Consider the following 19,443-nt stretch of genomic DNA (forward strand, 5'->3'; position numbering starts at 1 on the left):
CATATCTACTCCTATAATACTTATATTAACTACTCTCGTCAATAAATGCAGATCAAAATGCAGAATACAGAGAAAAAATACCCTTAGAGAACAACATTTCTTATTGTACTTTGCCAAAAATATATTTATGATCAATGTTTGGTCTTTGTTTGTCAACAATTGCTATCTTAATCAAATCAAATCTTCAATCAAAAATCTCAAAGTTTGAATTATAAGAGTTATAATTTTGCAAAAAAGTAAATGAAAAAATCACCAAAAATTGTGAAATTTTACTTAAATAATACCACAATTTTCAACAAAAAACTGATTGTGATTTCTTTTATAGAAATAGCAGTCTGATTACTTATCTTGTGCTGGAATAGGGAATTCCCCTGCCTTAAAGATCCCAACTAAATAAATGATGTTTAACTAACATGTCCTTTACTCCATCTCGGAAAGGTCGGAAAGTATCAGACTGTTTCGGGAGCTCCCAATCTCTGGATAGATTGAAGGAAAACTGTGACATCAACCTGTAAATATCAGCATTATATTATACAAAGTGACACACTCAGATAAACCTGAGATTTATCAGTAGGAGCAATATTTTGACAACTATATCTGATAGAGGAGAATGCCAAGCCTACCATTTTAAATAAAAGGTCTTTGCAAAATATTAACCATTGTTTGTTTTCTTTTTCTCTCAATTTTTTTTTTGATTCTTTATGAAAATGCTAAACAGTAGATTTAGTATTAACCTTCATGCTGCATCACAACTTTGGAATATTGAAAATGACATAAATAGAGGCTTTAATACCATGACATACGTTACTAGTAAGAAAGAAATAAAAATCGATTCTAAAGATGGATTAGTGAGCAATTGGAGACAAAACACCCCTTAATCTGTAAATCAACTCTTTTTAATATGCCTGACAACATATTTCAAACAGTTGGATTAATGCATGTTTGGGAGAGTTCACTTCAAGTCATGGGGTGTAAAGCTTCTGCTTGGCATACTATATCCATCTTTTTTGCTATTTAAACAAATAATAAACACAACCATGACACAGAATATAGTAGAAGAAAATACAAGGGGATACAATAAAGTAAGGGATACAACTAAAGAAGGATACAAAAAAAGTAGGGGATACAAAAAGTAAGAGATACAACTAAAATCATAAAGTAAGGGGTACATCAAATAAAAGATACAAAGTAAAATGTGGCTAGGATTTCAACTTTAGAGTAACACAACAATAAAATAATGCTGATTATATAAACACAACAATAATAATTTTGATTTTAAATAATACATAAGGATTTATTAATAAATATTGATATGTATAACTTGTATAATTTGCGTCATGGAATTCACAAAATGGATTTTATATTTTAACCTTTTATTGTTAAACTTAGGATGTAAGACGTTACAATTTTATTCATAAACTTTTTCCGCAAATTTTTCTGCACATTATTGAACTAATGAAGGTACATGGGAACAATATGCCCTACTTTGTTGCCCCTTGGGCTCATGAAGACAGAATTTGCCAAATAAGTAAGGCACATAATTGAAAGTTTTGAGCATAAAATTTGAGCAAATCAAAACCCTTAAAAGAGCCCTTTTAACAAAAACCTCCACCAAAAATGGAAGAAATTTGAATAATTTACATGATATTATAAATCCCAACTAAACAAATGATGTTTTATGAGCATGTCGCGTACTCCTTCACGGAGACTGTCAGGTGGTCCACGTTTCCTTGGTAACTCCCAGTTCGTAGACAGGGTGAAAGAGAATTGAGCGAGAATTCTGGAAAAAAATGAAGAACATGATACAATAGAGGTACAACATTGTAATACTTTGTCAAGGTTGTAGCATAACGGAGGCAAATAATGCAAATGTCTAACTTTTGACAGACGACCAACTTGGATTATGCTACAACCTTGTCAAAGTAGGTTTATTATGCAGGTAGTAAAAGTAGATATACATTCATATAACATAATCTTACAGAAATAATATTCATTATAAACAGTCATTCTTGTTGGACGATCAAAATATAATTCATTGTCATTTAGAATTGAGGAAAAAAAAACAAAATGCAAAAAACATAAGCAAAGAATTTTTAAATAAATTGCCTTTTGCCCTTTCTTAGATTTGTAAACACGTTATTTAAGATTAACACAATAAATAAAAATTCCAAAAAATAAAGAAAATATATCAAAACTTCTTTCAAAAGAAACTTAAACAAAATAAATAAAAGTAAAATAATTCCAAAAAACAAAAACTGATTATGTACCACAAATTTTTTATGCAAATTTTAAGCAGATTTTTTTTACAATATCTGAGTATTCAAAAACTTTTTCAGAATATCAATTTTGTATGTTTCGAATTATATATACAGATATCAGATTCACTTGGGATAACTAATTAAAATGTTAATTATATGCTAATTACATGCTAATCAGCGATGATAAATTTAACATTGTTTAAAATAATATGCAAATTATGTTCGAATATGCAAATTATGTTCGAATATGCAAATTATGTTCGAATATGCAAATTAGTATGTAAATTAGTTAATTAATATTCCCAATTAAATAAATGATGAGTTACAAGAAGATCTTTCGCGTCTTCGATTATGCGATTGTTTAGCAGCACTGGTAATTCCCAATTTTGAGACAAAAAGAAGGAATAGTTGGCAAGAATCCTGCAAAAAAATCAAGAAATTGATGAAGATGTGTTCTCTACCCTGAATGTTTTTTTCATGTTATATTTCATTTCCTTGGACATAACCCTATTTACCAGTATTAAATTTGAATTGTAGACTGATTTGTGTAATTGGAGAATGCAAATTGATCCAGACATGATATTGATCTTAAGGCATGGGCACACGAACAGTCATGGTCCGAGTTTTTTTGTTTCCAAGTAAAGTCTTGTCTTGAGTTTTACCAACTGGCACGGGCCCACAAGAAGAAAAAATCTCCAGTCTGTCGTTTTTCAACCATGTTGATAATCACGTGTGGATCATGCAAATTTGATTTAATGATGAAGTTCTGTCTTGCAGACAATAAAACTATCAGAGACAATTATCAAACTTGTTTAATATTCTAAATTCTGTCAGGGACGCGATCATCTTGTTGTGAAAATATGAGCAGACCAGACGAATCTCAGACCAAGACCGCTCATTTGCCCGCACCTTTAAGGATTATTAATCAATCTGATTTCTTCAAATCATTTAAGCGGGTTTATCATAAGAGCTGAATTATCTGACTTCCTTGGAAATAAGCAGAGCTATTAATAAAGTCACAAATAGAATTCCAAAACACCACGAGTATCCAAACATGCAAAACAAATAAAGGGAACAGAAATTTCCACACACCAAAAAACAGAACATCATCTATCCTTACCTGAGTTCACATTTGATTTGCACCCAACCAGGACTTCTAATAAACGACCAAGGATGGTACCATTTCTCCACGATTTCTACACATGAACATAATGTTTCTAACCATAAATGTAATACTTGTTCACTGAAAATACAAGATATTAAACTTCAAATTTGTTCAACTTTACTATGTTTTCTAGGATTAAGACAAATGTGCAGGGGCAAAAAATGTGGCTAAAAAATCTTAATGTAAACGAAATTTGGCTCTGCAGTGACCTACTCCTCTTAGATTTGCAACTGCACAATCTGTAGCACATGGAGGCAATAGAGGGGAAAACCTGGGAAGAAAATCTATTATGACAAGATTGAACAGAAGACCTTCAACTAAGTCAAGTTCTTCCTAACGCCTTTCTGGACTAGGAATTATATAAATAGTTTTAAAAAAAAAACCCACCAAACTTAATTTTATGAATCGAAAGAAAAGGAATTTTAAAAAATACATACTTGAGGCCACAACAAATGAGTGACCGGAATTTGACGTCCATTTGTGCATGAACTGCATCATGGGATATATTGACTGCTTGTACTGCCTGAAAGTAAAGGTAGAAGTGGATTAACCTTAGGGATATAATCATCTAATAATAGTTTTTGCAATACAGTAGAAAATATTGCCGAGATTCTGAAAAACAGATTTTGAGATATTGAAATATAGTCATCCAATTATTACCAATTGAAATCTGATAGCACCTTATATCAGACACCAGTATCTCTTTTTAGATTAAAATCTCGGGTAGGCTTTGTCTACTATCATATATTAACCTTGCTTGAAAGTGGAAACAGATTGAATAAAGTAATGATAGTTTATGTCTACATAATGGGCATATAAAAAAGTAATTTTTCAAAAAACTGTTTATAAAAAGTAATACTTACCCTATACATGACTTCTTCTGGTGTTAAAACCTTGCCATCTTCATCTAATCTGTAAAAATACAATATTCAAATGAAATAAAATGATATTGAAGTTTTATATCTTGCAAGATATTGGGCTACTGTTCTTTACCTTATAGGGCTAATGGACTGAAATTGTACAAGCCAAACTTATATCATGTTCATTACGAGAATCTGTAAAAAAAATAAACATATTATGCTGAATCTGACCTGAATGCTTGCTTATCTATAATACAGTTGTTTAAATACAACTTGCGAATCAGAAGATATAATAAATGTTATTGAAAATATGGAGATATTTATTACCTGTAAGTTTTACATAGAACTAATCTAGAATATACACTCTGAAAATCTTTCTCAACTTCTCTTGTGGCTGCCTGGAAATATAAAAAAAACACAATTAAAAGAGATATTAATAAAACATTTTTCTATCATTTCCTAAAAAAATTCACTAATTAAAATGTATCATGACCTTTCAGAATAACTTTCTATTACTTATTTTACTAAAAAATAACATCTCAATAGTTGTAAACAATACTTTAATCCTGTGCCAGTGCTTTCTGTTGAATACAAACTTTCAATCACCCAAATCACATTAGAAATATATAGTTCTAACTTCATGACCTAGGCCCGTACTTTTTATTGGAACTCTATTCTCGTATCACACTAAGAACGAGACAAGGGGTATTGTCATTATAAATATTACAGGATAAGCTTAACTGTTGGTTTCCTAAGGAATTTCACCAATAACCCACAGCGTATGTTTGCATTCATAAATGGGAAATAGTTCCACAGGGGGCAACTGGGTTTAGTTTGATAGGGGACCATACAGGTGTCCTTTACAAGAGTAGTATTTCTTAACTATCGTTAATATTACTCTTATTTATGGTAGATCTTTCTTTCAAATGTTACTTTCAATAAGTTATAACAGCCGGATGTCGTTCAACCCCTTTCACTACTAATCTCTTATAATATACCACATGAGGAAGTATAGAAATAATTGACAACAAGATCATAGGGGGTATTGATAATAAATCCAGGGGATAAAATTTAAAATAAGAAATGTCACTGCAGGAGATCAATCTACCTGTTGGTCTAATGTTATATAATATCACCTGTATCAGGTGTGAGGTGGCAAATAACAAATCAAACCAGTGAAAAAGTCATGAACTTAGATGTCACCAGACAGAAAACATAAAATATAAATATATATATATAACAACGAACGTCAACCTACATAGCGAATGCAAAGACAATTCTTTTTTAAACATTGTAATATTTTAATACATAAACCAAGTACAAACGATCCGAACCCCAAAAACGAAAAACCCGAAATCCAAAATAACAGTTTGGCAATACATTAATAGAAGTGAATGATCTTTTCACTTGAGGAAGTATATCAATCAGATATGAGTAAGTATTTTATAATGAAGTGTGTTATCCGGAATCTAGAAGAGTAAGTATACCCAGCTTGGCACCACACTTCATATGAGGAAGTATATCAATCATAAGTGAGTAAGTATTTTATAATGAAGTGTATTATCAGGTGTCTAGAAGAGTAAGCATACCCTTCATAATAATGTGCATTTTCAAAAATTTCTAGACATTTTCATTAAACCCTTTGAACACAAAGCAGAAGTCATATATTTAAAGATCTTATTATACAAACAATGACATTCATTTTATCATTTTCATAATGTACTTATGATTCAAAAAAACATATAACAAATTAGTGGTTTTTGTACTTAAAGATGGGTTCCCTTATTTTCATTTATGAAAATGAAAATGCTAATACTTATATTATAGAAAGTAGAGGTGTTCTAATGACTTAGAAAAATACCAGTTTATCTCACATGTCCATAATTAATTCATAATTAGCTAAATTAGAAGAGAATTTCCAGCAGAATTCCAATGAGTGACCGATCAAGAAAGGTCAAAATGTCTTTTTTTGTTTATCCAGGCTGTACGTTCATGGATATTTATGATTGGTTAAAACTCTTAATTATATGCAATTTAAGAACATAATGACAAGATTAAGAACCCATGATAATTCATTAGAAAGACCAATTAATCAAATAGTTTGCTTAATTTGACACTAAAAAATAAGGAAAACCATCTTTAACAATAAGTCCACTGAAATGACTTCATTTAAATGTCATAATGAACAAATAATGTAATCATTCCCATTTAATTGTTAAACCATTGATTTTTTTTCTTCAAAATAAACAGAATTCTATTGGACGATATATAAAAGGGATTAGGGAACACAATTTCGTCTATACAACATTTCTCTTGACTGATTGATACTAGATGTTTGTAGAATACAAAGTCAACATGTCAAATCTTTTACATTAGTTTTATAGGTTTATTATTTATATAGAAACAGGACTCTATGTCAGATAGTAATGTCAAACTAAATTTCTTTTTTTTTTTTTTACATAACCTCTATATTTTCCATCAGTCATTATTATCTATGTGGACTCTACAAAAGGGAGGTCAGTTTGATTAAGTGAAAACTATAAAAGGTGTTGTATTAGATAGAGTATGTTCTGCCTTACTTGCAACTCCTAAAGAGCTATAGCCTCAATGTATCTTTAATTCTATATGTCATATACCATACATCACAGATATAAAAGTCTTTCTAAAAAATAAAGTCAAAAATAACGCCAGCTCTACTTTTAACTTTGGTATTTTTCACAGCTCAAATGAAATCATATAAACAAGATTTCTTTTACATGTTTCACAAAAAACTTAAAACTGGTAAAAATTGTTGATTATTTATGATACTTCTACTTCATTTAAAATTGGGCAAACAAGATAGAAATATTATATAAATAAACATAATCTAATAAATATAAAATAACAAAAATAAATTTATATAATATAAGTTATTTTAAATAACATCATTATCATATCTATTATCATCAGTGACCGCATTCCAACAAGTCAATAACCTAAGAATCATTGACACTAAGGTGCAAAATTTGAGGGGAGGGAAGGTGAAAAGTGTGGCAAATATCTCTGCTCTACTGTCCATCTAATAATTAATTGAGACCTGTGTAATTATCAAGCTGCTGGCTCAAAAGAACTGCGTATTTATCAATTATACCTTGACTGCAAAAACCACTATTCTTGTATCATGGAAGTTTGTAAATGAAGTGCTAGCGTACAATCGAATCAAGGACCTTGACAGAAAGTCTGTGACCACAAAGCCATGATGTTTAAGTCTTTCTGTCAAGGGCTCGGATTGGCTGTATTCGCTGGCATCCAATCACATCAAATTGCTGCATCCATGACTGGCTAATGCATCCAAATCAACTGCCCTGATTGCATCTAATCATTTGATGATTGAGCATCCTTGAGTTGAGGTTAACATTGTAGAAGATACAAATATAAAGAATGTATAAGATAGTGTCACATTCCATTGTTTAAAGGGACATTCACTATTTCAAAAATCTCTGAGATATCTTTAGCAGCTTTTGCGATAGCGATTTCTGAAAACTGCCAAGTTCGAGTAGAATTGCATGAACCATAGTAGATGACTGAAAATTGGAATATTACAAAATGATGCGTTCTCAATACACGTAAAAAGTTTAAAAAAAACTTCATGACAACCCCTTTAATCTAGACTAACTATTCCAAGTTTGTTAAACTACAGATGGCAATTTCTACTTTACATTCCACACTGAGAATAGTTTCTACCATCTTATTTTAGATCATTCTGTTTATATAACTAACATAATGATTGCACTTTTAGATACACACTTTACGTCTGCTAACATAAAAATAATTTGTTTTTCTAAAATCAGCAGTTCTGACTTTTCTGTACCTTATTGAGTTAAAGAAATACTACCTCATAAAATGCACATAAATTTAAATTCTCAAACTAACTAGATGTAATTTGAAATGCTCCTAATTTTACGTGAACTCTTCCAATCATACATATACAGTATCATATTGATAGAAAAAATGAGAGTGTAGGAGAGTTCATTAGAAAGTTGAGGGGTGTCAAATAGATAACTGGCATACTATATTTAGCCTTAAAATGAACAATTCCTATTTTTATAATGACGGGGTGTGCAATATTTCCGGTGACGTAGATTTTTTGCTGAAGGGTAAGAAGGGGTGAGCATTATATTCACAATTATACAGTATGCTTACAACATTAACATTGTAAGGAAATACGCATGACATTTAAAGGGATTGTAAAGAGTTTTTCTAAAAAACATTATGTCTACCATTCCAATTTTCAATCAGATGTTTGTTGTTCTTGTAATCCTACTTAAACCATATGTTATATGACATCACTATCAAAAGCAGATTTTGCAGATAGTGACATCATAAAACGCTTACTGTCTTTTAGTGGAATTGCAAAAACCAGACATCTGATTTAAAATAGGAATGGTGCAAATTCAAAAAACCTTTTCACAATCCCTTTAACTATCACAAGTAAAAGAAAAAGAAAATCTTACCTCTTCAATAAAAAGCCAAGGATGACAGTTACTACCTAGTAGATTGGATCTCTTTAATCCATGTTCAAATACTGCTTTAATAGCTGGACATAGTCTACAACATATATAGAAATATATTTGAAGAGACAATACCATCAATTCAGCTTATGAATTTTTAAATCAATTGTTCCAAAGAAAGAAACAAACAACTATTATTGACAAGAATATAAGCTAAGCTTCACATTCAAGGATCCTGTCTTCCAGCTGGTCCATGGTCAAACCTCTTGGCATTGATCTTGAAAAGGATCATTAAGGATCCTTTCTACCAGCTAGTTCTTGGCCAAACCTCTTGGCATTAATCTTTCCAGGATTATCCGTACCCATTTACAGCTGGGTTGACTGGAATTATGAGTGAAGATTACTTATTCAAGGTCATCGGAATTTCACACGCTGATCAAGATCGGAACCCACAGCCGCCATTTGCAAGAACCAACGCCAAACCTTTTGGCATTGATCTTTCTTTGTATATGCCCTTTCCATTTATAGCTGGGTTGAACAAGATAAAAATATACTACATTTTAAATCACAACATAATTAATGTAGCGTATTTTAACAAGAGCTAAGTTTTACAGAGGATTCTTTTACTAGCTGATCTTTCTCAGTTTTTATATACCTTTTCTATTTACAGCTGGGTTGAATGAGGTAATAAGAAAAGATAACTTATTCAAGGTCACCCATGACCACAATTTACCTTTTGCAAGCAAGTCATGTCAAATTATAAAGGTCCTATTCTAGTCCCTGGTCCTCAAAATAACTTTTGATAATAATTTGTCCAAGTTTAGAACTTAACATTTTATCATACCATTCTTAAAACAAAATGGATCATAAAATTATGAATCGGGCAAATTATTAAGTATAAAATAGACTTACGTTCCCCTGACGATATCTGTGATAGCCTCGGTTATCGTGTCATCACCAGCTTGAGAATAATTCTTACTTCTTTCATCCAGTAGCTCGACGAACTTTGCTGGAAACCAGCCTCGTAACCCGTTTAACTCCCCGATCCAACAATGTTCATCTTTCTGAGAGATTATCTGTAAAATATTGAACGTTATAATTAAGGAAAGATATTTTTAGTGGCTTGTTTAGACGGTAAAATTTGGCCATCCAAAAAGTATATACATTTGTGTTATTGCAATATTCCTTATAGGCTGACAGATCTGGTCCTTTCCGTTCCTTGGAGTTGATATCATCACCAATAGGGTCAGACTCAAAAGTTCAAAAAGTTGCAAGTATCCATTTTTTGGATCACTAGTTTATGAACATGTTCACCATGACAAAAATCCAAATATAGTAAAACTTTTATTTGAGTATCTTTATAAAGTTGAACCATTAAATGAATCCATCAAGGCTTTTTCAGATATTGTGCAATCTCCCTGTATAACAATATAGTTGAAGGGTAGGCTGAACTCTACGAAGATACCTTTATTATTATTATATTAAAAGGGTATAAACATATAAAACTAAGTTATTTACAGTAATTATATCATTTTTTCTGAATCCTAATTCATCATCGTCATTTCTCTCAAAATCTAATAATGCCTTGGCCCTTCTACGCCTGGTTCGAGCCACATTTACGTAGTTCTCTAGATCTTTTACATGACTATCCATAGTATAGTCTGCTGTTAAAATCTGAAACAAGAAATATATTATATCAATAAGTTATAAATGGAATTGGTTCATGGAGTTATGCCTGTAAAAGATAGCATATTGAGCAACAAAAGATAAAACATTTAAGCCAAAACTTGTGTCTTTTCAAACAAACTCTGGAAAATATTTGTCTCAACTATGATTAATGGTTCTAAATTCTTACAAAATGTTTTAGAGAGAAGTTGAATATCAACTTTAAAACAATTCTGATTGTCTTACAATAACAGATTTCAAAATCATAGTGATTGCTCATATTTATTTTTCATTAGTCATTCTAAGACTAACAGTACCATTATGAAGCTGAGATTCTAATTCATATGAAAATAATTGGTAAATTTCAATTTATACAACAAAAATAAAGAGTTTTCAAGAAATATGCTTACAACTTTATTGTTTTTAGGATCTAGAGACTGGAAATGTCTAGCGACTTGTAATATCGCTTCACGTAAATCTACCAATAATTCAGTCTGATGAATATTCTTTGCTTTCCCAAAATCATCATCCTCGCTACCCCATAGTAATATAGATAATGAGGACCGTGCTCTTTTTAAATGTCGTTTGTTTAGTTGCTGAAAATAAACAAAATGGCCAATTAATCCTGTGTCTAGAATTAGTTTCGAAAATTGATGACCACTTACCAGTCTCTAATAGATAGTCTGGGACAGAAATCAAAGGCACAATTGTTTTCGAATCTAGATGTTTCATAGTCAGGGTTTTATATCTTTTATTTGCCTTCAATTCACTCTGCTAATAATATTTCCAAAGGTCAGAAAATTTGAAGATTAACAAAATAACCATCCAAATAATAATGAATCTTTAAGGACCAATTTGAATTCTTTTCCAATTTGGAAAAATTCAGAATAAATTGTGTTCAAATGTGGGAATAGTGTTAAAAAATTTAAAGGTATCATCTCAATCTGTAAGGGGATCGAACCCTGAGGATCTACTTACTTGTTTTGGAAGATTACGAGAAGATTCAGGGTTAACCAATGCACCTTGATCAGCCATTAGATAGGCTAGATGCTTTCTACGATGAGTATCGACTACAACATCTGATAGAGAACCAGCCACTCGGAAAGCAACCTGTCAACAAAATTTTTTCTTATTAGGTCAATAATTATTTAGTCTTATTAGTATATAACATTTGGCATTATCATTATTTCTCATAGGAGTTAAGAAGTGGATTGTGTTATCCTTATACCTTGCTTCTGATGACAATCAGAATCTGATCAGATCAGATCTGTTCAAAGCAAGGAAATTTGACCAGGACAGTCACATCGGCCAACATACACACAGAGTTTATTGTTCCATTTGACTTACATTATTGACAAGAGGAATCACTCCCTCATGTATACTAAAACATTAAAATGTTAATGTAAAGAACTCATGTTTGCTCAGCGCACCTGCTGATTTTTGATTTTAACATAAAGTCAAATATTATCACATATTGTGTATTATAGAATGTTTATAAATTTTGGAAAAACTGATGAATCAATGTATGGTCTTGGTTCTAATTTGAGTATATAGAAAATATAAAAGATAATAATATTAACATACCTCTATCAAAGCCTCTACATCTTCAACATCACCAGGTACATCAGACAGAGCGTTAAATATCTGAGCCGAGTTATCTAAACTTTCTAACTCCTCTTCCTAGAAATAAAACACAATTCATGATTGATAAAACACACATAGTCTATGTACATAATTAAAATGATTAACAATGACGTCTCTCTGAAAGGGATGCTTTGCTGACGAACTCCTAAATTAAATAAACATCATTAGCTGTGTTAACTCTTTGATAAGGTGAATCATACCCCTGGAATATTACCCTGAGTCAGGTACTCTGTGGAATAAAAACTTGTGATGAATGATGTCTCAAAAGAGATAATAACCGATAGAAGCCGATATTGAAAAAAATTGAGCTCCAACCATTTATACTAACCTTGAGTTTTAACATGCCCATCGTTATTTGAAATATCACAACCGATCCTTCATAGAAAAACAAATCCCACAAACGTAATAACACTCTCATATGAACCACACTGGCAAACAGCGTTAAAAACCAGTGTAAACTTATTAGTGAAAGCTCTGAAATCATGCAAACAACACATGCTTGTTAATATTAAGGGCTATAAGGGCACAAAGGGTCAAATGGGCAAATCATGCTGGATCTTTGTCCCATTAGATAGCTATATTTGATACAAACTTATCTTATACAAAGAAAGCATTATGGGGATATTGTATAAGGTTACAAGGAAATCAAGAGTCAAAATCTTGCCTGTGTTCTATGTGATTTTTTCTGAGTATCAGTTTTAGTTAACTATCCAAAACTGTACAATCAGAAAATGTGCCAGCTTCTCGAAAACAAGAATTTGGTCTCCTGTCTACCATGGGACAATAATTAGTAATATTTTTAATATTTTGCTTGAGGTAGTGATTGTTTTATAAAGCTAATTCAGTTATAACTTTTTTAAAAGCATTCATGGATACCAAGCTATTAAACGAACATATTATATCTTATATCAAGCTATTTCTCACTAAGCAAGCTGTATTAGTAGCCTATAGAATTAGAAATCACATGTAAATCTATGTTTCTCTCTTACCTATATCATGTTCCTTCAATACAAGATCAACATTCGGTAGAAAACTAATTAACAATTGACGTAAAACTCTCTGATCAGCCTAGAAAAGAGAAAGAAACATCTGAAACATTTGAAAAGTAAAATGGAGTTATACATTCAGGAAGACAATAAAACATCCATACGCCATCTTGGCTAGAAGAAAACTGTTACAGTTTCTGTGGACACCTGCTTTTGATAACATTTTATCCTCTTATCTTATCTTATCTTATCTACCTCTACATTCTTTGCTAAGTACATGGTCAATATATCTTGGCTTGGAACTAAACACTTATTGCCTTCTTCCGCCTAGAGATAAACAACCTTAATTTAACAGTCTATGGCCAGCGTTGGAAAAGGATAAAGAACAAAGGGATATCCATTTCTCATTTAGAATGTTGTTAAACACAAATTTTCTCCTAAACAGAGATATCTGGGCTCTGCTCAGCAGTTGACCAAACATTAGAAGCAGTAAAAATAAAAACTGAATTTCATTATTTACCTGAATACCAATAAGAGTATTGGAATAATAAGAGGCTGGTAATAAATCTTCTATAATAGCACACATTATCCAGTACGCATCCTCTTCTTCATTAAACAGTAACAATGAAGCTGCTATCTATAATAAAATAACAAGCCAATCAATGGTCAATCTACAAGTTCTTTGGTACTAGATGGTGCCTGTAGCACACAGGGCCTCAGTTTGTCCTTCAGCCACCTGAGTACATTGAACCTCATTTCTTGTATCATGAAGTAAATGCAGCAATTTCATTGGATTGTATGCTAGCCAATCAGAGCCTTTGATTAAACCTGCAGCCCTATTGTATAGTCTTTCTAGGTCGAAGGACCTTGGGATTGCTGTTTTTATAGTTTTCACAGAACAAAAAAAGTGTCTATTTATTTAAGGTATTGGACACTTTCTGAAGATGTCCTTGTTGGGACCCTAGGTTCTAGACTATAATACTCACCACACCAGTGCCTTGACAATATCCTATATCAGGATACAACCATGCTAATCCTCGTAATATCCTCCGTAACCGTGGTATCCCTGTACTGTTAATATTACAGAAACAGGCATTACTCGGCATTGTACGTAACAGATCCTGAAAATGGGAAAGAAATTCATTTTCAGACAGAATTATCTTACAACCCATGCTATCTAGCCCACACAGCCATTTTAAATGTGTAAATTTCAAACCTATTCTCTATTTAAAACCTGCAGATTTAGGTTCAATTGGATAACCTTGTTATGTAGCCTGTATATCCATTTAAAAAGTAGATATTTTAAATATGAAAAATAAAGATTTCAACTCTACCTTTTCAATTTGTTTAGAAGTCATAAGATGATCATTGGCACTAGCTTTAACAACATCTTTATAAGATAACTCAGAATTTAATTTCTTGTGTAACGCCCCAGATAATCTCATCCACATTTGACTTCGTAACGAATGAGGAATTCCATTTTTCACCATTCCACGTAACTTCTCAGATCTTGGTAGATGAGCTTCAACCTAAAACAAAGTAGGGATGAAATGAAATTGAGTTTACTTTGTCACTGGACTAATAAACGCAGACAACACCTTTTTTAGGCAAGCAGAACAAAGATGCATATCTTTCAAAAGTAATTCGTAATGAAATTGAGATGGCAACACCATATTTTGTGGTAAACAGAGATTAAACTGGCAAATTTTTTTATTAACCTTCCAAATTTCAGTATCGAGAGGGACATTTCAAAAATAGAGAATTAAGCTTTTAGCATATAAGATATGTATTTTTTGGGGTTACTGCCAAGATTAAAGATGGATTCCCTTATTTTTATTTGTGAAAATGCTAATACTTATATGAATAGAAAGTAGAGGTGTTCTAATGACTTGGAAAAATACAAGTTCGTCTCACATGTCCATAATTAATTCCTAATTAGCTAAATTAGAAGAGAATTACCGGCCGAATTCCAAGGAGTGACTGATCAAGAAAGGTCAAAAAGTCTTTTTTTGTTTATCCAGACTATAACATAACATTTATGATTGGTTGAAACTCTTAATTATATGCAATAAGAACATAATGATATGATTAAGAATACATGATTATTCATTAGAAACACCAAATAGTTTGACGCTAAAAAATAAGGAAACCCATCTTTAAGCTCTTTTTCCCTTTATAAGATTCCTAAATTCCTACCTTATCCCAGGTCAGATCACCCACTTCATTATTATGTGTAAATTCTAAATATGCCGTCCATTTCAAACGATATTGCGGATCTTCAACAAACGGAGTACTTAATAAAATACTGGAATTTTCTTCAGGGCCATCTACAATAAAACAACATGGGATAACTCATTTGAATTGGTGCTTTAAGCAGTTGACATATTCAGGTGACGTATTTACAATTTTCCATCAAGACAAGATGGACAAGTTTTTCAATATATTTATCAAAAGTAGAGTATATTTTTGATATGCTTTTAAGCCATACATGAATACTATCAAACAAAGCAAATTCTACCATCTATCAAGACTAAGAACAGTGTAGTTTTAGAATGCTATCAATATATCTACTTCCACAAAAAAATGCACAAGTTAAATATATGTCTTGGTAAGTACCCTCACTTAGCTTCTTTGGAAGGAATCTTATGTGCACTGACAGCAGTTCTTGCAATTTCACCAAAAATATTGTAAGCAGCGTTAGCAATTGTGGACATGGAAGACACACAGCTGTTCTGATAATGATTTTGTATCCATAACAACGAAAGAGCTGTTGCTCATAATAGATTTGATAAATTACATACCTTCTTCTTCTACTTTAAAACCAAATTCATCATATCTATAATCTAACTGGCCATGGCTATCTTCAGGCTAGATAATATAATATATAAAATTAATAAATTAATACATACTCATTAAAACTAAAGTAGTTTTATGTCCTACTTTTCTATACCTGGTTGGGCTATCAGATTGCTCTTAAAGGGATTGTAAAAAGGATTTCTGAAATTTTACTGTGCATCAGGAACACTGATAGCATCAATTTGCAACATTCAAATTTTCGGTTCAACGTTCTACCTCACAAATGATTTCTATATTTGCAGGATATCTGATTGAAATGGCCCCTTTCTAATTCCTACAACATAAACACATCACTTACCGTGTTTCCAAGTTTTGACATGATATCCTGGGGCCACATAGAGGGTGTGAGGGCTGAGAAAGGGCCCCCAGGGGTAGGAGTAAAGCCAGACTCATTGGTAACTGCTGGTGTAGCTGATATACTGATGCCGTCCCCCGTACATGTCTTAATCTCATCATCTTCATCTTCTGATAGAGTTTCAGCTGAAAAATATAAAACACAATCAAACATAAGACACATTGAAAAAATCTGTAAGTGTAATAGCTAAGTCAGTAGCCACAAACCAGTTGGATTGCCATGTGCCAAGACAGTATAATAGCTCAGTCAGTAGCGAGTTGGATTGCCATATGCCAAGACAGTATAATAGCTCAGTCAGTAGCGAGTTGGATTGCCATGTGCCAAGACAGTATAATAGCTCAGTCAGTAGCGAGTTGGATTGCCATGTGCCAAGACAGTAGAATAGCTCAGTCAGTAGCGAGTTGGAATGTCGTCTGCTAGGCGATTAGGTCCTTCAATACTCCTCCAAGTTAGAAAAATTCTAAATGCCTTTCAACCCTTATCACAATTTTCTATTCATATTTCGAACACTAGTCATAATTACTTGGTTCCTTCACTGACAAATATTGAACAAATTCAAACATCATTTTTTATATGATTCTTGTTTTACTAATCTAAACTCTGGCTGGGACACTATTTTCCGTTCATATTCAATTATTCTGTATGACAACAGCAAGGCTTCTTGACAGATATTTAACACATTCAAACATTAGTCTGATTTAAGCCCAGACACAAAAAAATTTCTGTTCGTTCATATTCAATTATTAGTCCTGATAAGTACTACACTATCGACAAAAATAAAATGTATTCCAACATTAGTCAGAATTTTTACTTAAGGTTAGGCACTCATGATAATCGGCCATTTAATTGGTAGACTCTTCGACAAATATAAAACGCAATCATCTGTTGTGATTTCATGGTTTATGTTTACTAAAACTAGACTCTTGGACAATGTTTGTTGACATTCAAATATGCAGTATACGTCTCCTAATTACTACAATCTTGGTCACTATTTGTAAATAAAAGATCTACATTGATTCAATCATCATGTATCAGTTATAACAATTTGTCTGTATTTGTTAAAATAGCATCTTTGAAGCAAATATCCACTGCTCACATTCAAACATAAGTTATTTCAGTAAATCACAATTCAAATCACAAGTAAAATTTCAATAGACTCTCAAACACATTTCTTTGATTAAAAACAGTCCAACCAAAATCAGAAGATTCTTGTCCGTCCCTTAGTTCTCTAAAATAAGGCTTTAACAAAATCTAAGTTATCAATCCATCACAGATCACAGTTTAAAACAATGTATCATTCTTGAGGCTCATTGATATATTTCTCTTGGAATAAGTGATGCTTTCTAATACATGAATAAATCAATGCAGACCAAAACCAATTTGAATTCTTGAGGCTACAAGAATATTTCTCTTAAAATAAGTTATATCCAATAATGTAACTAAATTGGCAATATATATCACTCAAAATCTCTAATTTCAAGGCATATTATTCCTATATATTTCGATATATTGTGATCCAAGCACTAGACGAAGTAACAAATATTGCCACTAAATGTACTGGTCTAGGTGTGTAAACAACAATAGCCAATATCCACATCAATGGCTAATTATTGACATATGTTACCTTGTTTTAAAACAATCAACAGGTACTTTACGGTTTCAAACTCATCAGACTGTGTCTAGGGTAAAATGGCAGGTTCCCCAATTTCCAAGGTATATCATAGTCATAGTCAAAAAACAGACGAGACCATTGTTGGGGTAGTTCTTTATGAAAGAGACAGTGTTCGTCAATTTTCAAGGTATATCATAGTCATAGTAAAAAAACAGACGAGACCATTGTTGGGGTAGCTCTTTATGAAAGAGACAGTGTTCGTCAATTTTCAAGGTATATCATAGTCATAGTAAAAAAACAGACGAGACCATTGTTGGGGTAGCTCTTTATGAAAGAGACAGTGTTCGTCAATTTTCAAGGTACATCATAGTCAACATTACAATTTTATTGTCTCCTCTTGATCAGAACTCTTTTATAATGAAGGTAGTTCTTGTATATGAAAACGCTTTCCCCATCATATTTTTGTTCACGAGTTGACTCCGCAAATATTGTAGACGAGTTAACTTTTGTGGACGAGTTAACCAACGAAATTTTGTCGACAAGTTGACATGTAGACCAGTTGACTGGTAATCATGTATGTAAGCCATCATTAATAAAACATCTTAACGTTTTAACCCTTTGGCCTTAGTTATCAAATAAATAGATGAGAAGTAGCTCTTCATCAAAGAGATAGTGTACACCAATTTTCATGACATATTTTGAAATATCTATATCATAATTGTAATATTTTTTTGTTTTTTTGTAAATCCATTGAATATAGATTAAATCAATTGAAAAGGCAGTGCTTCACTTAAGGCACATAACTCTGGCTGGGTTCTTCTCTTGTGCGCATAAATTTTTGGTTGAAACATCGCAGTTAGGTAATGCTACGAAAGCACAAGCACAGGCATGGCACATAGGGGTAACCTAACCTCTCAGGTTAGGCTGTCAGAAAGTCTTACCAAAATTGTCTTCCCCCAGAGATGGCCGAGAATCAGCAGATTTTGTGACTTGCTACCAACCCTCCCCACCCCCCGGACTTCTAACTCCCATATCTTTGGCAATAATAGTAACAGAAGACAAGTCAGAGTATATCCTCCAGCCCCCTCCCCTCCATCTTCACTGTCAACGATAGACATTTTGTCATTGCCCAAGCACTGGGCTCGGACCTTTTTGAGTTTGGAATCTGTCTTTGGACTTGGATCTTACCAGCTGTGGCTTTACTACTGTATCCCTCTGTGTCTCTCGTGCCAAATACGGCACGTGCTATTTCCATTTTCGATTTTTCTTCTGTTATTTCATGTTTTTCTAAATATTACAAAATATTAAAACGATAAAATGCCATTTTCATTCAGTTTTTATGCAAATTATGTTATTATTCCATGGGAGCGTAGCAATACATTTCTGATGTGTAAAAATCAATAAATATAAAGATATGAATTATATCGGCATCAAATTGTCTTTCTTGTCGTCTTTATAGAATCTACATCGGTTAAAATTATTCAAAATTCAATTTTTTTTAGATATCCGAGGGATTGGTGATAAATTTTAGAACTCAATGTAGAACTATTGT

At 32.2% G+C, this 19,443-nt stretch overlaps 1 protein-coding gene across 1 annotated transcript; it reads right to left on the reverse strand.

Moving 5' to 3' along the window:
* Positions 1–1,647: 1,647 nt before the first annotated feature.
* Positions 1,648–19,261, reverse strand: LOTGIDRAFT_230204 (hypothetical protein; the record flags this gene model as incomplete). Its single annotated transcript, XM_009047132.1, has 20 exons — positions 19,080–19,261; positions 16,223–16,404; positions 15,870–15,936; positions 15,265–15,395; positions 14,403–14,597; positions 14,055–14,189; positions 13,589–13,705; positions 13,072–13,150; positions 12,411–12,556; positions 12,023–12,118; positions 11,417–11,548; positions 10,849–11,034; positions 10,292–10,447; positions 9,686–9,849; positions 8,777–8,870; positions 4,611–4,681; positions 4,287–4,335; positions 3,861–3,946; positions 3,379–3,501; positions 1,648–1,780 (listed from the first exon to the last, which is right to left on the reverse strand). Exons 1-20 carry the CDS (start codon positions 19,144–19,146, stop codon positions 1,648–1,650), a joined length of 2,409 nt encoding a protein of 802 aa, XP_009045380.1. The 5' UTR covers positions 19,147–19,261.
* Positions 19,262–19,443: the final 182 nt, after the last annotated feature.

Source organism: Lottia gigantea (assembly GCF_000327385.1).
Source record: "Lottia gigantea unplaced genomic scaffold LOTGIsca_11, whole genome shotgun sequence".
Classification (NCBI taxonomy): Eukaryota; Metazoa; Mollusca; class Gastropoda; family Lottiidae; genus Lottia; species Lottia gigantea.